The 18,980-nt window shown below is 47.7% G+C and overlaps 1 protein-coding gene across 2 annotated transcripts in view; it reads left to right on the top strand.

Moving 5' to 3' along the window:
- PIP4K2C (phosphatidylinositol-5-phosphate 4-kinase type 2 gamma) overlaps positions 1 to 18,980 on the top strand; it is a 211,053-nt gene that overhangs the window by 169,719 nt on the left and 22,354 nt on the right. For both annotated transcript variants that reach the window (XM_077483610.1, XM_077483611.1), the window contains one exon: positions 8,597 to 8,849. In XM_077483610.1, coding sequence (XP_077339736.1) covers positions 8,597 to 8,849 — 253 coding nt within the window. The remainder of the gene's footprint in view (positions 1 to 8,596; positions 8,850 to 18,980) is intronic.

Raw genomic sequence — 18,980 nt, forward strand, 5'->3', positions numbered from 1 at the left:
TAAACAGGATATATCTCGCTATACCTCGCTTATGCAATTTCAGAAGAGGGGAAAAAAAAAAAAAAGAAAGATCCCAGCGGTTCAAGCATTCACACAGATCTTATACTTTGTAATTCACAAGTCGGGCTGAGCATTATTAATCAGCTTGGAGTGTTAAGAGATGGTAAAGTATCAGTCCACATTATAGATTAGTTGGAATCTTCCCTAAAACGTCTCTCTAATGTGTACTTAAACAGATCTTCTTACCACTGCGCAGCTAGGACTGGGGTCTGGGGTAGAGGCAACAGGTAGCCCCTTTCGCTGCTGTTAGGTATTCTGACTCCTCTGCCTCCGTCCGATCCTCCCATTCCCCCTTCACATACCTCAAGACTTTAGAGATTTTAATCTCCTCCACTCTACAGCCATTCGCCGCTCCTCTCAACGCTCTTAGCGTGTCCCCCGAGACCCTCAATACCCGGCCATAGCGTATCCCGTGGTGTTTCTCATACCACGCGTCCTTCCGGCTTGACTCGGCGTGCTTTGGCGGGACTCGCCAACTTCCGGGGAACCTCGGAATGCCTCGGCTCCCCTCGGTAAACTCCGAAGGCTCCCCTGTCTCCTTGCTTTATCCGTGCCCCGCCGATCACCGCTCCGCTCAACCGCTCAGTCGCTCCGTCTCCCCAGCCACTGTATGCATAGCAATGGAGACACAGGGAGAGAGCCTGTCAGTCCCTCACTCACATCTCCGCGCACGCCCTCCGCACCTTACACATCCGGCCACTCCCCCCCAGCATCCTCTACTTCAACCCTGCAAAATCTATAAACATGTTCCCCATTCATGAACATAGAATGGGCAATTTGTGTGACAATTGAATCCCTCCAGAATTTTTCATGAGGCCCCTACCTCCTCCCAATGCAGAGCACCTAAATACTTTACTTCAAAACCTCCACTCGGCCCTTGCTTTTGGTGCAAAACTTGGACCATGAAGCCCAAGTTATCCACAAAGCCCCTTTCTATGTAACCATGCCCTCGCTCCTAAGAGTGGGGGGTGGGGGTGTCTGTCACAGTTTTGCTTCTCTCTGGGTCACAGACATCCCATACCTGTGGTTTCAAAATCGAGTTCAAAAACTCTACCCCCCTCACTGCTTTCTTCCCTCAAATCAACCCTAAACTGTGAAAGGACAGTTAGATTTTCAGAATGCCCTGATCCATTGCTTGGCACAGGCAATGGTTCTACCAGTACCCCCTCAAGACCAAATTAAGTTTTCTAATCAGACCTGTGTATGGTACCAAAGTCCTTTAGGGTATTCGCCCTATTCTGAACTTGAAGCAGACAGTCATTTACAGTTTGCACCTTTTGGCTTATCGGAGTATTCACAAAGGTCTTGGCACCTTGTCTTAGCCTTCTCAGAATTTTTGACATGCAGGTCACAGATTATCTAGACAACCTTCTGAAGGACTTTCAGCTATCTACATACGTCCACAAGACAATTCAACTGCTCCAGGCTTTCGGGTTGGGTGATCAGTTCAAATCTTCTCTCCAGTCTTCTCTTTGCCTGGAATACCTGGGTCTAGCCTTGGATGTGTTCCAAGAAAAGGTCTTCCTTACAGAGAAGAAAATTCTTATTTCCAAGCCCACTCTCAAGAATTGAGGTCAGAGACCTCCCACAATCAGATGCTCAGTGAGAGCTCTAGGCCTTTTAGTAACCTCCTTTTTAAAGAGGAAGTAAACCCTGATGGGTTTACTTCCTCTTTTTTTCCCTGCAAAGGTAAAGCATAATGGACTACTATGCATCGCATAGTAGCTCATTATGTGTCACTTACCTGACACAGGAGCCAGCGAAGTCGCCGCTGATCCCTGTAGTCCGCCGCATCCATCTTGCTGGTGGCGTCTCGCAGCTCCGACCAATGACAGCGGCGAAGCCGCGATGACGTCACTCCCGCGCATGCGCACGGGAGTCGCGCCTCGCAGCTCCGCCGCTGCCATTCGGCGAAGCCGCGATGACGTCACTCCCGCGCATGCGCACGGGAGTCGACAAATTAGGCAAATCCATTCTTGGACTTGCCGCATTTAGTGCGCCTGCGCGCCGCTGTCTACGGCGCATGCGCCGTAGACAGCGGTGCCCATTTTTGGGCAAATATCTCCTAAACCATATAGGTTTAGGAGATATTGCTTGGACCTACAGGTAAGCCTTAATCTAGGCTTACCTGTAGGTCAAAGTGGTTTGAAGGGGTTTACTTCCTCTTTAAGGCTGTACCATTCGCCCAATTTCATTCAAGAACGCTCAACTCTTGTTGACCTGGAGTATGTTCCTTCTCTCAACCTACCCATATTCTTGTTCATTCCAAGCAAATGATTCCCTAAAGCCAGCCATACAGTGAACTAATTTCTCCTGAGAGATGAGTGCTCCTCCCTACAGGAAACGCAATCACTTGACAGCTTTGTTATAAGTCTCCACCCTTCCCCTTGATCCTCAGTATTGATTGTGTTTCTCCCGAACACAGCAGCATGTTTGTTTTTTGCAAGACCGAATGACCAGGGAGGGTCTGATGGTCCCCTGTTGAGACAGGTTTTAGGGAAGCCTTAGAGGGCTGAACTAACCTGCAGGCTTGTCCTCTCTCACAAGTCGCCACCAAGTTAGCACCAGCCAGCGCTCTGGCCACAGGGAGTGTGCGCCATCGCTGAGGCTGTTTGAATCTCCACTGCCAGATGCACTCCTCATTGCCGAGCTTCAGAAAGTCCTGTCTTCCAAGCCACGCTCTGAGGCACGACCGCATCACAGGAAGTGGGCGGAGCCAGATCAAAGCACAACCCGGATGTATTAAGAACACCGGGAGAAGCGCGACGAGCAGAGTAAGGCGGTGAGATGTGGTCGGCCAGCTGTACCTGCCCCTCCAGTGGTTCAGCAGCCCAGGACCCTGCTAACCTCATGGAACAAGAGGAAGGGAAAGCATCTACTGTGGGCAGATCCAGGCCGGGGCCCGGTGAGTACAACCCCCTTGGAAAGGGAGGTGGGGAAGGGGGTAAAAAATCCCCAGATTCTTGGTGACAGGATGAACTTTACCTTACCCTTCCTCCCTCCCCAGTACAAGCCCACAGTTTGAGGGAAGGCATAGAATGTTATATATTATGTCTCCTAGCTGTTTGGCCAGGGCCTAGACGATGTTCTGTCTAGGTCTTAGGAAAAGGGTAAAAAAAATTCCCAACAAAGGCCAAGAAAGAAAAAAAAATTTAAAAAAAATTTGGAGCCCCGTGGGACAACCACAGCATAGAGCCAAAAAGGAGCCCAATAAGAGGTGGGGCTATAGTAGGGGAAAACAAAGGAACAGTGTGTTTTCTTCCCCAAGGTTGGCACCAAAATCCAAGTGACACCAAAATCAGGGTAGGGGGATGGCTGTCCCACTTTGTCCCTCAGTGGGAAAAAATCTGGGGCAGCAGTTAAATCTGCCAGACCCTGCGAGACGGTTATCACTTGGAGTTCTCGGCAAAACCCCCCTATGTGATTACCCTAACTCCTCCCCCCTGGGATGTCCTGAAAAAAGCTGCCCTCCTGGAGGGTGTCCAGGAATTGGCGGAACAGCAAGTGGTGGTGCCACTACCAAATGAACAAAAATTCCAGGGATTCTACACCCACGTATTTGTCATTCGCAAGCCGTCAGGAAAGTATCGGCTGATAGTAAACTTAAACCTCAACAGGTTTCTGGAATACAAAAAGTTTACTATGGAGAGTATCTACTCCGTACGAAAAAAACCTCATGAAGGAGGCCTTCATGACGACTCTGGGCCACAGAGATGCCTACCTGCATGTTCCAATTCATGGGGATCATCAGGCATTCCTGAGGTTCACAGTAGCAGTCGGAGAGATTTTTGACTGGCAGTTTTTGGCCCTTCCATTTGAGTTAACAGCCAGCCCAAGGATTTTTACAAAAATCCTAGCCGAAGCAATAGCCTTCCTACATCTCCCAGGGTATATCCTTAATTCCATACCTGGACGATCTACTGATCTCTGGACCTTCAGCCACTCAGGTCAGGTCAGACACCAACAAAGCTATGTCGGTTCTAAAAATCCTGGGCTGGATAATCAACATGGAAAAATCCTCTCTCAAACCAGAACAAGTCAAGACCTTTCTTGGTTACAGGGTGGACACCAGGCTGCAGAAGCTATTCTTGCCAGAGGAAAAGGTGGCAAAATTTGCTTCCTCATTGGGGGATTTGATAAAACCCTGTCACGCTCCAAAAGAGGTGTTGAGAACCCTAGGTCTGATGTCGGCAAGTATACCAGCCATAATCTGGGCACAGCTCCATTTAAGAGACCTTCACTTCTTCCTTCTGTCTTGGAACATTGGAATCCTTGGATCAGGAGATATTACTAACTCCTCAGATCCTGTCTTCCCTGGAGTGGTGGACAATCCCCAGAAACCTAAAGGGGGCAGGCCATGGGCTCAGTGGCATCTGGTAGCCACCTGGTAGCCCAAGGCCGATGGAACAGCTCGCTAGGTTGGATGTCGTCCAACTACAGGCAGCGCAAAGCAGTGGGGGAAGCCCTAAAAGCCTTTCAAAAGAGGATCAGGGTTCAAGTGAGTTCCAACAACGCCACTGTTGTAGCCTACTTGAATCACCAGGGAGGCACCAGATCCAGACTCCTGTTGGAGCTGTCCAAACACATCCTGGAATGGGCAGAAGGAAGAGTTTTCTCCATTTCAGCTGTCCACATAAAAGGGACAAGCAATTCGGAGGCAGACTTCTCTAAGCAGTCAGTCGATAAGACGAGGGGAATGGGAACTGAACCCCAAGGTGTTTCAGACCCTGGTACAGCACTTTGGGAATCCAGAAATTGACCTGTTCGCCAATTGCCGAAACAGGAAGGTAAAGAGATATTTCTCGATTTCCAAAGAGTCAGAAGGCCTAGACGCTCTGACTCAGACCTGGCATTACAAACCTTTCTTACGCCTTCCCACCTCTAGCACTGATACCGTGAGTTCTTCAGAAACTCAGCCAGTCTCCCGGCCAGCTCCTCTTGATATCACTCTGGTGGCCAAGGAGAGCTTGGTTTGCAAACCTAAGTTCGATGGCTGTGGCAGAACCACTGAAACTCCCCAACAGGCCGGACCTTCTCAGGCAAGACCCAGTACTACACCCAAGCCTGGTATTTTTCCAGTTGATGGCCTGGTTAGTGAGCGCCAGATCCTAAAGAGCAAGGGCTGCTCAGAGTCCTTCCAGGATGGCAGGCCTACTTCCTGCCCTATGTGGAGGGAAAAGATAAGCTAAACGCTAGGTGTTAAGTACCTATGTAGAACCAGCTCCTTGTGAACCAGTTCAGGATTGCTTTATTACATACTGAGGATCAAGGGGAAGGACGAGGACTTATAACAAAGCTGTCAAGTGATTGTGTTTTCTGTAGGGAGGAGCCCTCATCTCTCAGGTGTTCGTAGAAACACTGTTACCGGTAAGTCTAACGTAGGTTTTCTTTCCTATAATCGCAAGAGAATCCCGCATGCTGGCTGTACACAAGTTAATCGATCAACTTGGTACATTCAGCCTGCCCATGAACCACTTCAATACAGGGCACTTATACACTTTCCTGCCCAGACCAATTTTCAGCTTACAGTGGTATCACATTTTGAAAGACAATTGCGTGGTCATACAACGCTATACCCAAACAAAATGTATTCCCACCCCCCCACAAATAGCCTTTTTTTGGGGGGGTATTTTATCACCTCCTAGGGTTTTTATTTTTTGTGCTACAAATAAGACCGAAAATTTGGAAAAGTGTTTCTTCGTTTTGTTACAAAACTTTGTAAATAAGTAAAAAATGTTTTTCCTTCAGTGATGGGCACTGATGAGGCAGTACTGATTGGCACTGATGAGGTGGCACTTATATGCTGCACTGATGGTCACTGATAGGTGGCACTGGGCACTCATAGGTGGCACTCATAGTTGCCATTGAAGAGTGGCACTGGAGGTCACGTATAAGCGGCACTAATGGATGGCATTGATCAGAGGCGCTGGCAGGCATCATTGCTGGGCACAGCGTGCCATCCCTAATGGGCATCCCTGGTGTCCCTAGGTGGGCATCCTCGGGAGACCCACCCTGTCAGAGCAGCCGATCGGCTTTTCCTGTTTATACTGTGATTAGCTGTGATTGGACAGAGCTGATCACATGGTAAAGAGCCTCTGTCAGAGGCTCATTACCTCGATCGGAAATGCGGTGTGTCACTGACACGCCCCCGGCTTATCATGCTTGACGTCATATAACTCCCAGTCAGGATAACAGAACCACTTTCCGGCTATCATTTTGCTATATGGCGGGCGGGAAAGTGGTTAATGGTTCAAATCTCTGCTGGTCCCCAACATGCACAAATCTGGAATAGTGCTGCTCTCCTTGGTATCTTTATTGAAGCATTAAAATCGCATCACAGGTATGACAGGAACATAAAAGGTAACGTTGCACAATAAACTCAGCGCTTACGCAAACCTCCAAAGGTGACTTTAGCGCAAAACACTTTGCCTTTTATGTTCCTGTACCCGTAATGTGATTTTAATGCTTCAATAAAGATACGAAGGAGTGCAGCAATATTCCGGATTTGTGCATTTTACTGAATTTCAGATGAGCTGTGCAGCACCCTGTGTTCCAGTTCACAACATGTTAGTCAGTCACCTACAAATATTGTAGCTACTAACTTTTAATATTGGGACACTTGCCTACCTGCTTAGCTGTCCAGGGACCCCAGACGAAATTTCAATTGGCTCTCATCTGCTGCTACCGCCGCCATTTCTTGTAAGGAAAACCGGCATTGAAGCCTTGCGGCTTTACAGCCGGTTACCTGCTGCACAACAATCTATCAGTTTGTGGCCACAACCAAGGGCCCAGTAGCATTAGCTTTGGATGCGTTGATAATTCCCTGGTGCGAGTTTAGGCTAATCTGTGCCCCCCCCCCAAATCCCCCAGTGTGAATTCTACCTTGTCTGATCAAAATAGAATGGGTGACTAAAATGGTGATTTCTTATTTTACTAAACTGGCCCAGAAGGACCTGGTACAAAGACATATTTGGACTTCTCCAAGCTTACCCCTGTCCTCTTCCCAACAGATCAGAGCTTCCGTTTTGGTGGCCCTATAGTTCATCCTGCTCCTTAGTCTCTGACTTAACAGCATGGCTGTTGAAGCCCAGATCGTAGAGACAGAGAGGTCTGAGTCTCTCATTCCTACTTAAGTAAAAGTAATAAAATATACTTTCAGAAGATGTACTAATGTACCTGGAAATCTACCCTTGCCTGGTGTGAACTTCAATCCCAGAGATTGCTCTGTACCTCACATTGTGGCCTTCCTACAATCGGGAATTGTCCATTCTCTGTCCATAAAGCCTCTTGTTTAGCTTTCCTTAGGATTTTAACGTGGTTCTCTTTGCCCTTCAGAAAGGTCCCTTGTGAATCCATCATTCACAAGATGGGTTCACAAGCGATCACAAGAGATCACTACAAAATGGCTTTTTGGTCTGGAGTTTCTCTGAGTTGGTGGCTTTCTTGTAACAAACGTTTCTTCATCCTTCACAAAGATAAGATAGTCTTCCACCCAAGACCATCCTTTCTTCCTAAGGTAGTAATAGTGTTCCGGCTAAATCAACCTAGTCCAACCATACTCATGCCCTGCTCCAAAAGGAAATTTCTCCAATGCCTGGATGTAGATGGTATAAGAATCTACTTCAAAGCAGTAGCTTTGATCAGGAAGACTAATTCCCTATTTGGCCTTCTCTTCAAACTCCGAGGACACCCTGTTTCCATGTCCACCATGGTGAGATTGATAAGAAATCTGGTCTCAAGGGCAAATGTTCTCCTGCACTTTGACTTGCCTACCACCAGACCTGTGGGAGTTGCCTAGGCATTCCAGCACCAGGCCTCTATATCCCATCTTTGTAAGGCTGCCACCTTTTCCTCTGTTCATACTTTTTCAAATTTATACCTGGTGGATGCCCAAAGTTCTTGCAGTGACACTCTGTTGACCACCTTTCTCATTCATTGCATGAAGACATCACAGGGTCTGAGTACTTTGCCTGTGCCCTGTACCATACCAGTCACTTGGAGGTATAAGCCTATAACCAGGGTCTATGAATACTTTACCTGTGCCCTATACTGTTTTTCACTAATATGGAATTTTTTTTATTTTTTTTTTTTACAAACTGAGCTTTACCGCTAATACACGGGCGGCCCCGGTGTAAAAGGGGTCTAAGTGTAATTTCTGTCTGCTGCTTCATTCCTCTATCAGCATGGATCACAAGTTTTCCTGACACCAAGATAAAAAAAATTGACATGGGAGGAAGTTCCAGCTGATTGACAGCCTGTGTGCTGTTTGAAGCGGGGTATGTCCCTTCCCTCCAATAAGCTTTCAGAGCTCTCCTCACAACTCTGCTGTGCTTAATTTCAGGTCTGCACCCTCTTCTTTTTTTTTTTTTATTCTTTTTCTGAAAGCTCAGACAAGCTTTAGAAGTTCTGGACTTTGAAAAGATGTCTGCCAATAAATGGGTACCACTTATGTAGGAGGGTGTTTTTCATCTGTATGTATGTCAGCTGAGGCCAATCACTTCACCAAAATGTGATGATTAGATAACTCTGTGCTTAGTTTCTAGTGCAATTAAAAATCATGGGCTATAGCCTGCTGCTGGGAATTCATGATGTCTCCAGAGCAGAGCAAGAGGAGGAAGAGGAGATGGAAGAAGAGGATGCTGAAACTGAGGGTCCAGGACAATATGTCGCTGTTGGTTCTTATGGAACTTCCCCAGAAGGAATTGCAGGATACCTGAACTCCCATAAACCTCTCGGCCCTGGAGAATTTGACCCTTACATTGATGTTTATGCATTCAAAAGCTCTGATGGTAAGTATGCTTTTCTTTCTGACACTCATGATTTTGGTTTTATGGGATATTGTTAGTATTTAAAAATAAAATGGAGTTCCATCCCATCCGTCTCCTGGCAAATGTATGGTAAGGAAGTGTATTACTGTGTTTTCACGCTATCATTAATTGAAGAACTATTGTGATCTAGTGAAAAACCAGAATACATAAAAATGATTGATTAGAATATATTGCTTATGTGCTCGTTTATTTTTTATTTTTTTGTTAGGTTATGATTCAATATTGCATAATATAATTACCTTGCATTCCATCAAGTCAGCAGTTGGAGCTGTATTTTTCTTTTTGCATGTGAAGTATTGTATAATCATTGTGGGGGCAATTCATCCATTATTAGAGGTTTCAATCGGATAAGTGAGACTTCAAAGCAAGCGTTGTCTTCTGTGTCTCATAAGACAGGGTTGACAGCACTGCTTAGGATTTCATTGCACTGTTGTCACCCCACTAGAGAAAGTTAGGAGGTAACTACATTTATGGCAGGATCTCCAGTTTATGTGCTGCAATTTTAAGGAAACATGAGGAAATGTGCACGTAATGGAGAACTGCACACCTACACTTTGCAGAGCTCACCAGTAGCCTGAAATCTGGGGTGTTCTGCAAAGGACCTTGCAAACCAGAGCTTTCTGGATCAACCCCCTTATTTTTTTTCTTTATGCCTTTGCTTTCATTTTTGGTGAACGGTATTTAAGTGACTTTGTCAACCACCATGAAGACACAGTTGGTCGGAAGCGTTGTGGCTACAGTGCAACATGGCAAGCTGTAGCAGCACTTTCCATTAATAGACCCTGAAATTTTAAGGTGCTTTGTTAAAGGAGTTGTAAAGACAGGTGTTTTTTTTTAATCTTCATGCATTCTATGCATGAAAATAAAAAGCCTTCTGTGTGTAGCAGCCTCCCCAGCACCCCCTAGAATTTACCTGAGTCCCATCTCTCTGCAGCGATGTCCACGAGTCCCTCAGCCGGCTGGGACTTTCCCTTCTGATTGGCTGAGACACAGCAGCAGCGTCATTGGCTCCTAGTCAGCCAATCGGGAAGAGGGGGCGGGGCCAAACGGCCAATCCATGTCTAAATGGACACATGGAGCTGCAGCTCAGCTCGGATGTCCCCATAGCAAGCTGCTTGCTGTGGGGGGCACTTGACAGGATGGAGGAGGGGCCAGGAGCAGCAAAGAGGGACCCAATAAGAGGAGGATCCAGGCTGCCCTGTGCAAATCCACTGCACATAGGAGGTAAGTATAACATGTTTGTTATTTTTTTTAAAAGACACACTTTACAATCGCTTTAAGAATCTAAAATGTGTTGCTACCCAAAGGTGACTGCTGTCAGAGGAAGAATGTATATATATATATATATATATATATATATATATATATATATATGTATGTATGTGTATATAATAATGTGTATATGTATACACACATAGCCCAGCCCGCCCACAGTTGTAATCACTCCCTAGGACACACTTAACCCCTGCAGCGCCTCCTTCTGGTTAACTTCTTCACTGGCAGTCACATTTACACAGTAATCAGTGCATCTGATCGCTGTATAAATGTGAATGGTCCCAAAATAGCGCCAAAAGTGTCAGATCTGTCTGCCATAATGACGCAGTCACGATAAAAATCGCTGATCTCCACGATTACTAGTAAAAAAATAATGTAATAAAAATGCCGTAGAACTATCCCCTATTTTGTATAACTTTTGCGCAAACCAACCAATAATCGCTTATTGTGATTTATTTATTTTTTGATTTATTTTTTTTTTTTACCAAAAATATGTAGAATATGTATCGGGCTAAACTGAGGAAAAAAAGGTTTTGTTTTTTTTTTAGATATTTTTTGGGGATATTATAGCAAAATGTAAAACATTGCTTTGTTTTGTTTTTTTTCAAAATTGGCGCTTTTTTTTGTTTTTTTGTTTATATCGCAAAAAATAAAAACTGCAGAGGTGATCAAATACCACCAAAAGAAATCTCTATTTGTGGGGGAAAAAAGGATGTCAATGTTGTTTGGGCGCCACATCGCACGACCGCGCAATTGCCAGTTAAAGCGTCGCTGTGCCGAAACGCAAAAAGTGCTCTCATCTTTGGCCAGCCAATTGGTTACAGGGCTGAAGTGGTTAACCATATGCTATTTGCATCTATCTTATGTTGATTGGACACTGGTAAAATATGTCATTCCTTATAACACAACTCTCACTCCCAGATAGCCACAATCTCTTTTTCTAGTGTCTACAAGGTGAAGCTTGCCTCTTTGCTGTGGACGTTTTTTCTTTTATCTGCTTGGGCACTCTTCTTCGCACATGGTGCATTTTTTTGAGTTGACTGCAGGGTGCTATAAAGGTCTAGGACTATGGTCTGCTGACTGCGGAGCCCTGGCCCTTAAGACCCCTTCAGAAGGTGCGTATGCCCATGGGGGAAGGCAAAGTAAGGTTGAGGTCTCTGGCCCCTTACATACTGCTTGATGTGTGAAGATATCTACTGCAGTAAGTGCAGAGCTTGCGCCTGTAAACTTTGTCCCATGGTCAGAGAAACATGGACTGCAGAACCTTAAATGGTCACTGTCACAATCATGGAGTGGGAGTGTCGGCCATTTGAATTTGGTGCTATTTTTCCAGTGATCTGGCACCTGGGCAGCCCCATTCTCAGCCTTCCTTCCACTCATCTTTATCCACTCTTCAGGAGTGTATATATATATATAATATATAACGCGTATATCTGAAATTAAATAAATGAGTTTATAAATCAATGCCTTTTATAGAGGAAAAAGCAAGAGAGAGAGAGTAAATTGGGGGTGTCCCATTGTCTGCAAAATACTCACAACCGCCATGTGAAGAAAGTGCAGCACAGAAAGCCGGAAGCTCCCCTGAGGGCATCTTTTCCCAGAGCTATGTGGCGCATGCGTTGCCCCCACATGGCAACACCAGTGGAGGACAATTATCCATGGAGTGGTGGTCCCTGAAGGTAGTTACAAGTGTAGCCAAAAGCATCTTGGAGGGTTTCTAGAAAAAGATGTGGACATGGTATATTTTAGCATATATGCCAAATATCCTGTACTCAAATATAGAGCAGGTTAGTGCAGCTGTAACTATGATGGTGTTAGTAAAGCCCAACCGAAGAATAAGACTGAGATAGAGTGATAGAGAGACAATGCCACCAAGAGGAGACTTGAGTACCCAATATGTGAGCTGCCAAAATGAAACCCGATACCTGGTGCTAAATCATAGGAAGCCATAATACAAAGTGGTGGTTGCTATCCATAGGGAGAACCAACAGGATGGGTAGGCCATCCCCAATGAGATTTATATATTTGCACAGTGTAAATTTGCTGTCCCCTCAAAATAACTCAACACAGCCATTAAAGTCTAAACCTCTGGCAACAAAAGTGAGTACACCCCTTCAAAATTAGGCCCAGAGTGTCAATATTTTGTGTGGCCACCTTTATTTACCAGCACTGCCTTAACACTCTTTGGCATGGAGTTTGGTGCTTCACAGGTTGCCACTGGAGTCCTCTTCCACTCCTCCATGACGACATCAAGGAGCTGGTGGATGTTGGAGACCTTGCCATCCTCCACTTTCTGTTTGGGGAGTCCCCACAGATGCTCAATAAAGTTTAGGTCTGGAGACATGCTTGGCCAGTCTATCACCTTCACCCGCAGCTTCTTTAAGAAGGCAATGGTTGTCTTGGAGGTGTGTTTGTGGTCATTATCTTGTTGGAATACTGCCTTGCGACCAGGTCTCCGAAGGGAGGAGATCATGCCCTGCTTCAGTATGTCTCCCAGCTCTTCAGGACTGGTTAGTACGGCTCTCCCTGCTTCGGTGGGGTGAGCAGCTGGGCATTCCCTGGGGGGTCGATTCGGGGGCCACCTCACCTCCCTATCTTCTCTCCCAAGTCCCTATCACCCCTCCTTCCCCCCTCTGAGGGGGATGGCTGCATGCGCTGCGGGCAGTGTGTGTGTGTCTCGCTGTTTCTCGTCTGTGCGGCTGGCGCGTTGGTCCTGGTCCAGGTCTGGGGGTCCCAAAACATTTTTATGGAGGTTGTTTTGACTGTTGGCAGGCAGCACATTTTTATTTTTGTTTTTTTGCTCTGTCACCGCATGGTGCCGTTCAGGCGGCCATCTTGGATTTGGGAAAGCTATAAATTCCCCTGGTGAGCTTCAGCGGCCATTTTCTTTAGGATTCCTATTGATTACATTGGTGGCCATTTTAAAGTCTGAACGCCTTTTTCACCGCTGGCCTCTTGTTGACAGCATTACATGTTATTCTCTTGCTGCTTCCTGTATCCACTGTGTGTGTACAGGACGCTGGATGGCTCTTTGCTGAACACTGAAGCTGCTCTGCAGATCGTTGCACCACTGGTGGGAGCTGCTGCTGCTGACAGTTTTCTCCTCTCTGCAACTGGGAACCTCCTAGGGACTACAGGCACTGCTGTGGCTATCGCAGAATGCCCCAGGGTGGGTAGTCTAGCACTAAGTAACCCCCAGCCTCCCACGCGGCGGCAGCAGGAGGGTGGGACCTTCACTGTCCTAAGTCCCCTTGCAGGTGGCAGACAGGCTACGGTCAGCATGGCTTCAGAAACTGGTGCTTCTTCCCCCGAAATCCAGGCTATAGCAACCGGGTCACCTGCAGTTAGCGCGGTGCGCATGGACACCCTGACGGTGGTCCTTGACTCCTGTGTTGCTAAGATAGAGGCGGCGCGTGCTGCGGTTGGAGACCCCTGCACTGACCTATCAGACTTGGCTGACCAGGATCGTTCGGACAGTGAGGTTCCCCGTCCGGGCATGACAAGGCGTTTGTTGGAGCACTTATCACAGCTGTGTGTGATACCCTGAAGATTCAGGAGCCAGCGGATTCCTCTGCTGATGTACCAGTCCCTTTTGGGTCCCACAAGCCAGCACGTTCACCTAAGGTGTTCCCGTATTTGACTTATTTTGACAAATTCATCTACAGGGAATGGGGTCGCCCGCAACGGACCTTTTCGCTCCCCAAAAATTTGGAGGTGTGTTACCCCTTTGAGGAAAGCCTTCTCAAAAAGTGGTTGGCGCCTCCGTTCGTAGACCCTCCAGTATCTAGGTTAAATAAAGTAACCACGATCCCGGTTGAGGGGAATCCTGCATTCAAGGATCCCCATGGACAGGTAGGCCGAAACAGTGGCTCGTTCCTTGTTTACGGTTGTGGGGTCAGCCGTGTGACCTGTACTGGCATCCGCACTGGTTTCGCAGACACTGACTGAGTGGGCAAAACTTTTGCACCGCGAATTGGGAGAGCAGAATGCCTCCCCTGTTTACGTGGAACTAGCAGACCAACTAGTGCATGGCCTTAAGTACATTTGTGACGTGGCCCTGGATACTCTCCCTCTGCTATCCAGGGCCTCACTGTCAGCCGTGGTGCTGAGATGCCTCATTTGGCTGAAATGCTGGTCTGCTGACCAGGCATCCAAGAAAGCCCTGACGACTGATCTTCCCTTCCTTGGCGAATGGCTCTTTGGAGCCTCGTTGGATGACATTATTAAAAATGCCACTGGTGGGAGTACACTACTCCCACAGGCCAGGGAGGCTAAGGAGCCATGCCGCAGGGCCCTCCTTTTCCGCTCACAATCGGCTTTTTCGTCCGCCCGGTGCTTCGGCAAAACGACCCCAGGCCGACAGGACGTCCACGTACGGTCAGAAGCATCCCTGGAACCGCAAGCCTAACAAACCTGCGAACAAAAGTGCTACCACATGAAGGTTTGCCCCCCACCCATATCTTGGATGGGGGGTTGTCTTCGGGAGTTTGCAGCCCGTTGGACCTCCCGGTTATCAGACCAACGGGTCTGCGATCTGATTTCCACAGGTTACAAGATAGTTTCTCTCTTGGCCGCCAAACAGATTCTTTCCCTCCAGCATACCCGTGTCCCCAGTTCACCGGGAGGCCCTGTTAGGGGCCGTGAGGGACTTGCTGAATCAGGGGGTGATGTACCGGTTCCGGAATCAGAACACTTCCAGGGGTTCTACTCAAATCTGTGGTTCCCAAGAAGGAAGGGATACGTCCAATATTGGACCTAAAAGCCCTAAATCACTTTGTAAAAGTGAAATCAGTTTGCTCAGTAGTCGCTGCACTCCATCAAGGGGACTTCCTGGCGTCCTTGGACATTCAGGATGCCTACCTGCACATACCCATATGCCTTCGGCATCAAAAGTTTCTGCGTTTGGCGTCGGGGAAGCCCACTACCCTTTTTGCCTGGCATCAGCCCCTCGAGTCCTTACCAAAGTACTGGCTCCAGTGTTGGCGTTGTTAAGACAACGCGGGATCGCGATCGTGGGTTACCTAGACGATCTCCTCCTGAGAGCTTCTTCCGCCTCAGAATTAGAGGAGGATGTGGTGATCACCTTGCAGTCCCTGCAAGCATTTGGGTGGCTGTTGAACCTAAAGAAGTCGGTGGTGGTACCGACACAGCGTCTGGAATACCTGAGGTTACTATTGGACTCCAGGGAAGCGATCAAACTACTGATGAACCGCAAGTGCTCATCACTCAGCTTTTGCATGCGGGTGCCGGGGCTCATGGTAGCCCCCTTCGAGGCAGTACCTTATGCCCAGTTCCACACCAGAGTCCTGCAGAAGGAGATCTTGACAAAATAGGACAAATCTCTGTTGTCCCTGGATCGGCAGATCCAGGTGAGCCAGCCAGTCAGGGACTCCCTGATCTGGTGGTTGAGGTCCCTGGTGATTTAGTCCGGAAAATCGTTCCTTCCCCTGAAATGGACGGTGGTCACTACGGACGTCAGTCTGTCCGGCTGGGGTGGAGTGATGGGGATTCAGTCGGCTCAGGGCCTCTGGTCGACGGAAGAATCCAAGTTGCCGATCAATCTGCTCGAATTGAGAGCGATCAGGCTGTGCCTCCACACGTGGTCGACGTGTCTTCAAGGGTGTCAGACCAGGATACAGTCAGACAACGCCACGGCTGTGGCGTACATAAATCACCAAGGGGGAACAAGAAGCTCAGCCGCTGCTCGGGAGGTCGCTTGCATACTTCAGTGGGCAGAGCGTCACGTTCCGGCCCTGTCGGCCATTTACATCCCGGGGGGGGGGGGGAATTGGCAGGCGGACTATCTGAGTCGACAGATGCTGGACCCAAGAGAATGCACATTGCATCCGGAGATATCCAGAGATGGGGCACACCAGATGTGGATCTATTGGCCTCCTGGCTCAATCGGAAGGTGCCAAAATTCGTGACCAGGACAAGAGATCCGTGGGCAGACGCGCTGGTGGCTCCATGGTATCAGTACCAGCTGATCTACGCCTTTCCTCCTCTGAAACTGTTGCCACGTCTTCTTCACAGAGTGGAAGCCGAGAGGGGATTCCAGTACTTCAGGATTCCACAGATTGGCCTCAGCGGCCCTGGTGTGCCTAGTGGCAGTCGCTCCTTGGCGACTGCCGTTGAGAGAGGACCTCCTATCTCAAGGTCCAATCCTTCACCCTGCTTTACCATCACTGGCTTTAACGGCCTGGCTATTGAAAGCCAGGTATTGAGGAACCGGGGTCTGTCGACTCGGTGATTCCAACTATGTTGAGGGTGCGGAAATCTTCTTCCAGGAAGATATACCATCGTACTTGGAAGGCCTACATCTCCATGTGTGAAGAGAAAGGATGGTATCCGTGCTCCTTTTCTATATCCAGGATCCTGCTTTTTCTCCAGCACGGAGTAGACCAGAAGTTGGCGTTAAGCACCATTAAGGGGCAAATTTCAGCCTTGGCTGTCTTTTTTTTTTTTTTTTTTTTTTTCAGCGACCCCTGGTGTCTCACTCATTAGTGAGTACCTTCGTTCAGGGGGTGCGACATGTAGTCCCTCCGGTGCGTCCACCATTACCCCCATGGGATTTGAACCTGGAGTTGGCGCTTCAAAAGCCGCCGTTTGAAAACATCAGGGAGATTCCCCTGTTGACCCTTTCACAGAAGGTGGTCTTTCTAGTGGCCATCACATCAGCCAGGAGGGTTTCGGAATTAGCGGCCTTGTCATGCAAGTCGCCTTATCTGGTCATTCACAGGGATAAGGTGGTGTTGCGTCCGCAACCGTCCTTTCTACCGAAGGTGGTTTTGGCTTTTCATATCAATGAGGACATTGTATTACCATTGTTGTGTCCTAAGCCGAAGTACCCCAAAGAGGTGGCCCTTCACGCTCTAGACGTGGTTAGGGCTCTGAAGGTGTATTTGTCTGCCACAGCTCCCTTTCGGAAGTCAGACTCACTGTTTCGGTGGCTGGTCCAAAGAAGGGTATGGCGGTCTCATCGGCCACCATTTCCAGGTGGATCAGACAGATTGTATTACAAGCCTACGCCTATGCCAGTCACGGCCCACTCTACAGAACGTCTTGGGCCTTCCAACACCAACCCTCTGTCGCTCAGGTGTGTAAGGCTCCGACCTGGTCGTCTGGCCATACGTTTACCAAGTTCTACAAGGTAGACGTCGGTGCGTCGGCTGATGCCTGTTTTGGGCGCAAAGTTTTGCAGGCGGCCGTGTAGTTGCAATTGAATTTTTTCCTGGTTTTTCGCTAAAAACGCAGTACTGTTTTGGTTAATTACTTCCGCAGTGTAGCGGTCTTGGGGATTACTCCTGTTGAGGATACCCGGTTATATAGTGGTGTTTTTCCACACACTGCTTTTTTTTTTTGTGGGTTTAGTTTCACTAGTTCCACTTGCCATGGTGGATGACGTTTTTATGCTGTTTTTCCCACCCCTCGTTTGGCACTGCTTGGGGACGTTCCATTTAGTTAGAGAGGAGCTGTGTTGGTCGGTGAATATAAGAGAAAATAGGATTTTTTGTACTCACCGTAAAATCTTTTTCTCTGTAATTCACTGACCGACACAGCGCCCACCCCTCCTTTTTTCTACGTTATACTGCTTGTTGACGTACTGAAGCTTCTAGGAGCAGTAGGAAGGGTTGATAGCACGGGGGCCCGCCCCCCTTGGGCTGGTTTAAAGTTATGTGTATTGTGTAACAATTTTGCCTAGTTTCTTCTAATGGCAGGCTATACAACCCATTTAGTTAGAGAGGAGCTGTGTCGGTCGATGAATTACAGAGAAAAGGATTTTACGGTGAGTACAAAAAAATCTATATGCTATACATCCTGGAAGCTTGCAGGGTGTGTTTTTAGTCAACTGAAGGAGGGTGGATTTTTCTATGTTGATGGCCGGTTTTGCAGGCCGTTTTTAGCTAGCTAACACAAGCCATTTGCCACAGTATCCGTGCCAATTTTGATGTTGTGTTGCAGCTGCGTTGCATGACCCTCTAATTTGCACATAGTTTAAAAAAATATTTTTTCAGCACTGGCCATCTTTAAAAATTCCACCCTCATCTTTGGATCACTGGCCTTCATTTTTAAATCCGCCCCCAACATGTACAGATCTGACAAAAAATGTTCTCCTGACGGCTATTTTGTGCAGGCACTGTCTCGCCGTCACAACAGATGATCGTAAAATCAGCTGTTGGGCTGTTCCGTACAGTGCATGCGCAGTACAACCCGGGCACTTCTCGATGGCCACTATCCGACAGAACACCGGCAGCACTCATGCAGCCCCAGACCATGACACTCCCACCACCATGCTGGACTGTAGGCAAGACACACTTGTCTTTGTACTCCTCACCTGGTTGCTGCCACACGCTTGACACCATCTGAACCAAATAAGTTTATCTTGTTCTCCTCAGGGCTTTGTTGTGCATAATCTTTAGAGGCTTCCTTCTGGGACTATAGCCATGCAGACCAATTTGATGCAGTGTGTGGCGTATGGTCTGAGCACTGACAGGCTGACCCTCAACCCCTTCAACCTCTGCAGCAATGCTGGCAGCACTCATACATCTATTTCCCAAAGACAACCTCTGGATATGATATAATTTAACACACCTGAGACCTTGTGACACTGAGTTGCATGACACCAGGAAGGGAAAATGGCTAATTGGGCCGTGTTTGGATATTTTCACTTAGGGATGTACTCCCTTTTGTTGCCAGCAGTTTAGACATTAAAAAGGGTTAATGGCTGTGTTGAGTTATTTTGAGGGGACAGCAAATTTACAAGCTGTACACTAACTACTTTACATTGTAGCAAAGTGTAATTTCTTCAGTATTGTC

The sequence above is a fragment of the Lithobates pipiens genome, unplaced genomic scaffold (genome assembly GCF_037356315.1).
Source record: "Lithobates pipiens isolate NorthernLeopardFrog02 unplaced genomic scaffold, aLitPip1_a1.2 Scaffold_16, whole genome shotgun sequence".
Lineage (NCBI taxonomy): Eukaryota > Metazoa > Chordata > Amphibia > Anura > Ranidae > Lithobates > Lithobates pipiens.